General features: G+C 41.1%; 1 protein-coding gene across 1 annotated transcript; it reads right to left on the bottom strand.

The window, feature by feature from the left end:
• Positions 1–203: 203 nt before the first annotated feature.
• LOC117496236 (hydroxylysine kinase-like) lies at positions 204–10,164 on the bottom strand. The gene is made up of 5 exons (XM_034147980.1): positions 10,103–10,164; positions 2,581–2,889; positions 2,062–2,204; positions 1,331–1,511; positions 204–1,171 (listed from the first exon to the last, which is right to left on the bottom strand). Exons 2-5 carry the CDS (start codon positions 2,882–2,884, stop codon positions 729–731), a joined length of 1,071 nt encoding a protein of 356 aa, XP_034003871.1. The 5' UTR covers positions 2,885–2,889; positions 10,103–10,164; the 3' UTR covers positions 204–728.
• Between the last annotated feature and the right edge of the window lie 253 nt (positions 10,165–10,417).

The raw sequence follows: 10,417 nt of genomic DNA, 5'->3' as shown, positions 1-10,417 counted from the left end.
AAGAACTTAACTCAAAGGAATAAATGCAGTTATAGAAATGTTTCTTATCACCACACTCATACACACTGCTAGTCTAAACATTGAGGTATTTCCCACTGAAACTGATTTGTTTTTGTTTTGGATGACAGAGTTTTTATTTCTCAAAAATGACTCAAGTTATAAGGCTGCTTTGGTTTAAGCAATGATACAAAGAAGAACAAAGATTGAGTTTAAAAAAGGTGTTTTTATTTCAACATGACTTGCCCTTTTAAAGGGTATTTCTGTAAGTGTAATGCATGATTGTAGGGAATTAGGTTGATGTGCTTTTAACAAACCATCTCTGGCATTTTCCAACATGAAATAAAATGAGTCTCATGATTGTGTTTCTTAAATTATAGTTTACAAAAAAAACTCTTCCTGAGGAGGAGGTACTCAAAGACTTGTTTCCTTAGTTGTTAAGATGGCTATTAGGCTTTTACGGTACATGATTCATTGTCACAACAGAGTATCAATACTTCCACTTGCATACAGTTTTTTGCTACATTACCCATCTCTGATTCAGACACTACGTTATTCATACCACAATATGTCTGAATCTCAATCTCAAGTCAAATGTTTTGTGATTTTACTGTTAAAATACAAGTTATTGTTTTAACTGGTAATCTTAAATGTATACTTGTTTTGTGCAAGGGGCTTTGTCTAATCAGTACTATTGCACTTTGAAATGTGAGAATGGTTTACCCTACTTCTCACTTGTTGTCACTGAATTGAGCAGCGGTCTGAAACCATAACTTCTCCACCTGCTCCTTTCCGAGCTCCCATAGCTGACTGAGAATGTGGACACCCTTCTTGGATGTAATCATCAAATACTCTGCGTTCTCAGGATGCAAGCTCACAGAGTAACGAGCTAAAACTATCGACTGGCAGAAGCGGGACAGCACCAGCACAAAGAGACAATCTTTCTCAGCTTCGTTGAGGGGAAGGAAACTTTCCCAGCCCGCAAGGACAGGTCCACCCACCTCTATGGGTTTAGGGTGCTCAGTCATCATGTACATGATAGTGATGGCTAGCTCGTGGATGTAGTAGCCGCGGTTCATGTCCCCAAAGTCAAGGATGCCAGAAATCATATGGCCATCTCTCTCATCAGGTTGTACGAGCACATTGAGGCCATTGAAGTCACCGTGGTTTATGCCTTAGAACAATAAAAAAACAATAAAACGTTAATATGAATCAAAACGACTTATCACTCATGTATACGGTGACATTCTATACTGACAGTATTCAAGGTGCATATAAGCTGTGTCAAGGGAAGTGAGTAGAAAAGTGTTTGTAAAGTTAAAATTATACTCACACTTTCGGAAATTGCAGCGTTTCGGGATCACAGAGGTCTTGTACTGATAAAGGACAGATTTCACAACCTTCTCCAGAGGATCTCCATCAAATAAATGAATGTATGGTTCCAGCAGGGGAAGATTTGACAAACTCCATATTAAATTATCTCTCTCCAGAACAGCGAGATCAGAGTGCACCATCTAGAAAAGAACATAACATAATAATATCAGAAAGCAGGAAGAAGAAGTTAAAGTCAGAAGTAAAAGGAGGATAAGTGAACATTTTCACAGCAACACTTGCAGTACAGCTTTAAGCTAAGCAGTGAAGGGTTGAGTAGCCAATTTTCATTGAATATGCACTTCCCCATGTTGTCGCTAGTTATCATAAGCATCTGGGCCCCAAACAAACAATTAGTGATGTATGTTTAACTTTCCAGATTTGCCTAACATCAGCCTAGAAGAGTCATTCCAAAAATAGATGAAACCAATTATATTGAGGTTTAATAGTACAGTTAAAATGACAATGTCAACAAAAAAAATCTCAATACCATAAAAGAAATTATTAACCAGGTTAATGTATAACTTAAGAAGTGTAATTCAAAACAACAGCAGTATTGGTAGATATTGTCATTGAAGACAATTTCATAAGGTACTCTTCTACATGGCTTTGATGTCATAACAATTCATGGAAATTCGATTTAACGGTATGAGGAAAAAGAATGCCAATGATCAAAAAGTGTTATCATTATACCTCTTGTAGGATTGTGTCCATTGTGGCTGCCATCTTGCCAGTTTCATACAGTAACTGCGGTGTTAGAGGAACCTTGGATATCGTGGTTCCAGGCAAATAAGTAAGCAGCCGCACCAGGTACTTCTGACTGCCATAGCCGCAATCTGTCAAAGGTAAAGACAGGATCAGTGTTACAGCTATTCCTCTCACTCACTTAGCCATCATAAAGCATGAACTGTATAGTGTGGCCTTGCTCAGGGTCACACTTATCACTTTAGTGCAGGAGTATTACAGCTTAGGCATTATGTTTAAAACTGTAGGCTATTTGTGCAAACTTCACAACAAAACCTTACAATCTACCAGGAAAACATTTTGCATCTTTTTCCTGGGGACATGCAGGGAGACAACACTTAACACTGACTTTTGTGTCAATACATTACACATAAACTATCATCTGAATAAGCAAATGTAGGCGATGTCTGTTTCAGAGTGCTGAATCACATTATTCCTCTTGTCTTGCCGGTGTGACTGATCACATACCTATTTCTTCCAGGCTCATCAGCTGTCCTGAAATGTTGGGAAGGGCTGTTTGGGCAGGAAGTCCATTCTGCTGCAGGACGGACATGGCATGCGTCTGCACCTCGATCAGGGTGGGGTTCTTACTGTCTTCCGAGTTCATTATCTTCAGGACATACTTGCCACCCTCGATGGGGTCTATGAAGAAGTTTTGGTCATCGTAGCTTGGAAGAGAACCGATTTCTGATGCCGTCAGCCCAAAGAGCCTCTTCACCGTCTCAGCCACCTGAGACTGGCTGAAGTTGGGCTTGGCGTGTTTCACTGACATTATTGCTGAATGAAAACAACATGGTATCACAAAAATGACGCAGAAATTGGAGAATTAAAAGCATTACAGTTACTTGTAGAGAATAGTAAATGTATAACAATTTAAATTCCAACCTCAGTGAAAAGGTGTATTACAGCCAGCTTCTTAAAGAAATAAACAGTAAATGTGGTTTATCATTATTTCCCATCCTTTGTTATGAAATAATGATAAAGAATCTGATCTCGAAATCTAATGCTGAAGTGTTAATGAAGTGTTAATAAATAAATCAAAGTTCCATGACTTTTGACTTATATTTTTTATTTATAATTAATTAAATAATTTACCCAACTCAAATCACACACATTGTGAATAGCTTTTCCAATGTGATGATTTCTAGTTTTCCTTTGTCTATGATGATGTTTTCTGCAAAAAGAAGCTAAATAAAACAAATTACATAATGGTCCTTTGGAACCTTGGAAAGTCTTATACACACTTAAAAAATAAACGTGGCTAGAGTAGTCCAACTTCTTGCAAGTGTGACCTTTATTTGAAAATAACTACCGCTGCACACTGGATGTTTTATCCATAGCCTACGTAGCCAACTAGCTCTATACATGAGAGTAACACATGCGTCACTTCCGGGCAAAAATTACGGCTCCGCCCACTTTTGGGGGAAAACAAGGCCCAATCCCAAACCACGCCCTACACCCTACCCCTACACACTACCCCTCCATGACGGAGTAAATACAGCGGAAAGCTTTGGGACAAACTCCCGTCTCTCCGACAGAAACAGGAAATGCCGTAACTGTATGTAACAACGGTTTCAAATCAGCATCTCTTAGACAAAAAACAAAAATTAATAACTAAAATAAAACTCCAAACATCTTTAATTGTGTTTTTGTAAAGCTCTTTTAGTTTTGAACCTGACTTTTATAAGCTTCTTAGTTTTTGCAACAATCTGTAAATATACACAACTTTATAATAAACTGCACACATTTACCTTTTTCTAGACTAAACACAGGTACGATCCTAAGTAAAAAAAAATACGAGGTTATCATGAGGTTGTTAACATCGCAATTTATCACTGGATGTTTGCAGGAACTACTTGTAAACAGCGTGTTTCCTGACGGACACACACAGCATTGAGACCGGTCAGGTAGAGACCGGTCTCCAGTCAGCACCGATGCAGACTCGCTGTTTGATGGCTTGATAGCCCACTCCCCCTCCACACCGGCGCTCCACACTCGTTGGTTTGGAACAGCACTTAATGTGGCGGACCCTACGCGCAAACGGAGGGGTAGTGTGTAGGGGTAGGGTGTAGGGGGCAGTTTGGGATTGGGCCTTAGTGTCCTTTTTTCTTAGAGGAAGTACAGAAAAATGTAACTCTGGATTCGTTTTAATGTTTGAGGTGCAATAAACGACACAGCAGCTTTTTGGCATGATAAAACAATTATTTTCCGCCTCGCTCATGAGAGTAACAGCTGGCGAAATTACGGCCTCGCCTACTGATTTTAATTTAACCATATATCGAGACCGATTGTCGATTTCAAATGATTGAATGTAATAGTTTGCCCGACTGGCCATCGTAATCGGGCTCTTTGAAGATCCAAAAATCCACTGTTTTCCAACATTTCTGATTGGATTGACAAAAACTTCAGAATTTGTATTTACCGCCATTCAAATGACAGCGTTGTTTTCCCCAAAAAGTGGGCGGGGCCGTAATCTTCCCCCGGAAGTGACGTAGGTGTTACTCTCATCCATAGAGAGGCGAAGTCCATCCCTTTCCGGTGACCACCATGGGACCTTATTTCGGAAAAATTATGTATTGAAGTCAATGGAGAGAGAAAACGTATCTTTCGATCCCGTTTGAATTGTGCCACGAATTACACATATGATGTTTGTTAATCTTAAAAAATAATTTCCATGTCAAAAAAGTCACAGTTTGTCGTAAAACTGTTGAAATATAAGACTATGAAAAATACGCAACTAGAAAGACTACAAATCCCAGAATCCCGGTCCCGCATGCTGGCTCTTACGGAACCGACTAACTCCCCTTTTGTGTATGTACAGCTCTCAACATGCCCAGACTTGTAGTGATGTTCACCTCGTTTAATACTTTTCGCCTCATTCTGAAAGAAAGAAGTGAAATGTGCCAACGTGACGGCCGTCTTGGTGTTGGTGCGAGACAGGAGATGTAGTTCATTGAGCGGTTTCACACAAAAAAAAGTGTTACTTCACAGTTTTACGACACATTTTTATTTTTTTGACTTGCAAAATTATCTTTTAAATTGACAAACATCATATGTGTAATTCGTGGCACAATTCAAACGGAATCGAAAGATACGTTTTCTCTCTCCATTGACTTCAATACATACTTTTTCCTAAATAAGGTCCCATGGAGGTCCCCGGAAGGGGAGGGACTTCGCCTCTCTATAGAGTGCCACAGTGATGCGTCCTAAAACCCGGAAGTAAACTCTTTCCGGTTCCTTCGACAAAAACCAATGCAATTTCTCCATAGGATTTTGGAAAATAGCTCGACATAAGGTCTGTGGTTGACACAAATTGAAGAGACAGATCACGTTTTGTTCAGCCGGATAATTTTCTAATCATAAATCTATCGATTAGATTTATGATTCAAAAATTATAAAAGTTGGGTAGACATGTGGATATTATCCGGCTGAACAAAACGTGATCTGTCTCTTCAATTTGAACATCATTGAACTTATCTTTCGATCCCGTTTGAATTGTGCCATGAATTACACATATGATGTTTGTCAATCGTAAAAAAGAATTTCCATGTCAAAAAAGTCACAGTTTGTTGTAAAACTGTTGAAATATAAGACTATGAAAAATACGCAACTAGAAAGACTTCAAATCCCAGAGTCGCGTAAATGAGCACGTTAGTTAGCATTACAGCCTTAGCATTGTCATTTGTATTAGCCTTAACATGAAGTAACATTAAGTAACCTAAAATGTTAAACAGTAAGAGTAGTAGTCATATTTCGTGAACCCTTTGAAGAGTACTGTCACACCGGTGTGATCATTCTATAATACACAGTTTAAGCCCGGATGCCATGCTAACGCTACATTAGCATCGGCGATCTTTTCTACTTCATGCTATCTGCACAAATGGTTAACATTGAACATTAAAAAGATCAGGCAGTTCAGGGAGAATCTAAGGAAGGCAGGCAGGCAGGCAGCTTTGCATGACATTCTTCTGGAGGTGTTTCATTGTGGTGATAGTGAGGGTAGTCAATCCCTTGTTTGGCAAGACAGTAGTGACGGCCATCTTGGTGACGTGTGTTGTTGTTCGAGACCAGAGATGTAGTTCATTGAGCAGTTTAACACAAAAAAAGTCTTACTTCAAAGTTTTACAGCAAAACATTTTTTTTTTAACTTGCAAAATTATCTTTTAAATTGACAAACATCATATGTGTAATTTGTGGTACAATTCAAACGGGATCGAAAGATAACTTTTCTCTCGCCATTGACTTCAATACATAATTTTTCCGAAATAAGGTCCCATGGAGGTCCTACGGAAAGGGAGGGACTTCGCCTCTCTATGGAGAAAAGGCTTCTCAATACTCTAATTTCCCCTCCTCGACTCCTCGACTCCTCGACTCCTTGGTCCTCCGGTAGTGACCCGGAAATGGATTTCAGCGCGCCATGTTGAAGGACATCTAATTTCTCTAAATGCACATCGAGGACCGAGGACCGAGCATCGAGCATCGAGGAGGCTCTCTGGAGGAGCTATAACCGAGGATACACTGATGGTTCCTCCACGGCTCCTCTGCGGATGCATTTCCGGGAACAGTGGAGGCGTGATGCACGGCTGGACTTATCTCAGCCAATGACAGCTCTGCATGCATCCCCTGGATATTATTTTAGTAACTGCTTTCATCGCGACGCGATGTTTATAGTGAGAACAGCTGTGAGGTCCGTGCAGAAAGCAGAGCAGTGTGTAAAATATATATCACTCAGTATAACAGGCCTACATTACTCTCTGTATTTGTATGCTTTAGTTTAGTAGATATCTACAAACAAAGAGTCGATATTTTTCTAAGACCATTTAGTGCTTCACATAATAAAATACACACCGGCTGTATCCTGAGAGCCTATATGCTTTAGGAGCTGTAGGTGTGTGTGGTACAGTGTGTAGGTGTGTGTGTGGTACAGTGTGTAGGTGCGTGTTGTACAGTGCGTAGATGCGGCGGACAGACGGGTCTCAGTTGGTTTGGTGTCCTATGCTTACTTTTAATACTTGTAAATACAACTTTTGGCCCGTAATTTCAATTCCCCATTTCAGCGACCAGAGAGATGGGGGGATATATCCAGTCTCTGATTGTGTTACGTTATTATGAGAGTGCTCTCATACTTGTTTGATTCTGAAATTGTATATTGTAGTGATCACTGTTTATCATAATTCACTCATGGAACTACAGGTTGGGGGTATTGTTCCGCACGGACACACATGTTGACTGTACCTCCTGTGTACCTACTGTGTGCCCTACTGTGTGAGGACGTCGCTCGCCATTCCCACATCGTTTCGGCACTGGGAGACGGCGAGCCTTCCGACCACATGGAGACGATACACGACCTGCTAGGTACGGAAGAACCCGACTTCTTGCACATGGAACTGTTTCTTCGGGTCATGCGGCCGCATGTCCAGCCAGCGCTCGCTAACACGGCTAGTGTTGAGCCCCGCGCTTTAGCCGAAGAAGCTGACCGGTTATTCCTGGCCGCCCGGCGATTTACCCCTGAGGTGCTGGCCCCGACACACAGCGGCACCTTCCCTGGTAAGGGCACGCCGCCTAGCAGAGGCTCCGAGGCCGACGACATCGAATAACGGCTACCGGCTTGCAGCTAACGGCCGTCGACAACGGCTAACAGCTAACGGCTAACAACGGCTAACAACGGCTAACAACGACGACTAACGGCTAACAACGGCTAGCAGCTAACGATGACTGACAGCTAACGGCTAACGGCTAACGGCTGACTTCGTCCATCTGTTAACATCTGACTGTTAACCCTTTTTGGTGGTTGACAGTCGGAGGAGGTTCGACCAAGTCTGGTTGACCTCGTGTGGATCCTCTTACAATTTCGCCCACTTGTTTTTTTATCGTGGACAGGACGACCTTTTTGAGCTTTTCCTTGGTGCCTGAGAGGAGGTTCGATCATGTCTGGTCGGCCTCGTGTGGACCCTCTCGCTTTTTCACCACCTCAACGGCGGTTTCGGACGTCGCCCACGTTTTCATCGGCGCCTGGGTGGCGCACTTCTCCTGCGGCCTCCTTCCGACGACCCGTTCCATTGCCCGGCCCTCGCCTGTGGCCCCACCCTCCTCGGCCCCTGTGGTGCTTCCTTCTGGATGCGAGGATTGTGTCCATGTTTGAATTCTGGGGGGGCTTGTGTAGTGATCACTGTTTATCATAATTCACTCATGGAACTACAGGTTGGGGGTATTGTTCCGCACGGACACACATGTTGACTGTACCTCCTGTGTACCTACTGTGTGCCCTCCTTTCTCTTCCCCCCTTCTCTTCCCGGACTTCAAGCCGGCAACATGTGGTTTTCTGCTGCTCAATAAAACCAACTTTGCACCTTCGATGCACCGCCTCCGACTCCCTTCTCTCGGCACTACAATATATTTATATAAATATATGTGTGTGTATATGTCCGCATCTGTAGCCTGTTATTGTCTCATTATACCGCACTGTCAATGAATTAAAAGTAAATATATATATAAGTCATCATGAACACAGCTCTGTCCATCAGACAGAGGGCTGTGTGCCTCCTGTCATCATTAACGGACGTCTCTTTAAAATGACCGCTCAGAGGAGAGGATTTCTCATTTCTTTAACCGCCTGCTGCTTCCCCTCTCCTCGGTTCCCCTCCTCGACTCCTCCGCTCGCATCTCCTGTGGGCGGGACTAAGACACGAGGATAGGAGTCGAGGAGGGGAAATTAGAGTATTGAGAAGCCTTCATAGCATTGGTTTTTGTCTTCTTATTATACATCCATGGTTTTTGTCGAAGGAACCGGAAGTGGTAAAATGCTAACTTACAGTACTTCCAGGTTTTAGGACGCGTCACTGTGGCACTCTATTGTAATTACTAGCCCACATGCTATTATTTATTGAATTTTCTTCTGGCGGTATTACTGGCATCAACGCAGATTAAACACATTTGATCTCTCATCAAAGAGAGCAGAAAACATGCATTATTGTACTCAGGAGGGGAGTTTGACAAAGGATTACTCAAAAAGTACACAGTAAAAGTACTTGATTGTACTTGTGGTAGTAGTCCAAGTAGTACTGAGTCCAACAGTATCAGTTTTATTAAGAATGTATGGTAAAACATATTTTTATCGGAAATATCAAAATAGTTTAACTCTTCAATACAATACATTTTCCCATTCAAATGTTCACCCCTAGGGCTATGAAATGAGTAACACTAATGACAGACTTGAAAGACGCACGTACAATTTGAAGATAAAATGACACCTTTAACAAACAAAGTAAGAAGTATCTGACTTAGTCCACTGCACTGCCTCAAATGATCTCTTGTTACAGGAAGCACTTCAGAGACAGTACATTATTTCAAAAATAAAAGCGTTTTGTGTAGCAGTAACACCAATTACGTAATTTTGGGTGATTGACATTTATTGGATATTATTAATAATAATTTGCGTTTTTTTTTACCATTTCAGTGTTATATTTAATGTATGTAATGTTATGTAAATATGAATGAGATTTATTTATTGAAAACAAATATTTTAAATTAAAACTATAGGCTCCACTTCCATGTATGATCAAAGTGACAAGGCAGTTCCTTGAACTTGGCATTTTAAATAAATTGCAATTTATGTATAAACATTTTTCTTTCATTGTTTTATTTAGTACCATTGCAAAGACAATCTCTATTTATTCAACATATATAATGAATGTGAGTATTAGGTCAACGTCATGTATTTTGGTGTCTGCAAAAGTAAGTGACAGTACTTCCACCTTTTCTGTAGAATGACCCAAAGACGCGATGTTCTTACTCCCAACATGTTTGGTCTTGTTTGCCTGTTTGCCAGTAGAATTCCTTACTATCTCACTGCTTAGCAAAGGTTAGGTAAGTGGCTAAGATGGTAGATCTCACAAGCTTCAGAACAGGTTTTTGTAGGTTACAGTCAACATGACTGAGCGTTTGATCTATTATGCCTACCAGTCATTTAACAGAAAACATATGCACTTACCCAATGTCTTTCAGCAGATAGTGTAGGAGATGAGGGACAGTAGAGAATGTGGCTCTCACAAGCAGTTGAACAGGACTAGACTTGTGACTTTGAGGAGGAGTCAACCAGAGCACCTTGGTACAGTCCCCTCCAAAACTATTGGAACAGCGAGACCAATTGCTTTATTTTTGCTCTACACTGAAAACAATTGGGTTTGAAATAAAAAAATGTATACGAGACAAAAGGTCAGTATTTCAGCTTTTCATTCCAGGTATTTAGATCTGTTAAACAACTGAGAAGCTGTTTTTCAGTGAGCAAAAGTATAGGAACATGTTA

This window comes from Trematomus bernacchii, unplaced genomic scaffold (assembly GCF_902827165.1).
Source record: "Trematomus bernacchii unplaced genomic scaffold, fTreBer1.1, whole genome shotgun sequence".
Classification (NCBI taxonomy): Eukaryota; Metazoa; Chordata; class Actinopteri; order Perciformes; family Nototheniidae; genus Trematomus; species Trematomus bernacchii.
This window is presented reverse-complemented; position numbering and strand designations above follow the sequence as displayed.

Excerpts from the sequence above, each read along its gene's own strand:
- LOC117496236 (XM_034147980.1), bottom strand. The coding sequence starts at position 2,884 with ATGTCAGTGAAACACGCCAAGCCCAACTTCAGCCAGTCTCAGGTGGCT. Across the intron at positions 2,205-2,580 it reads GATGAGCCTGGAAGAAATAG|ATTGCGGCTATGGCAGTCAG; the intron begins GTATGTGATCAG and ends TACCTTTGACAG. Across the intron at positions 1,512-2,061 it reads TGGACACAATCCTACAAGAG|ATGGTGCACTCTGATCTCGC; the intron begins GTATAATGATAA and ends GTTCTTTTCTAG.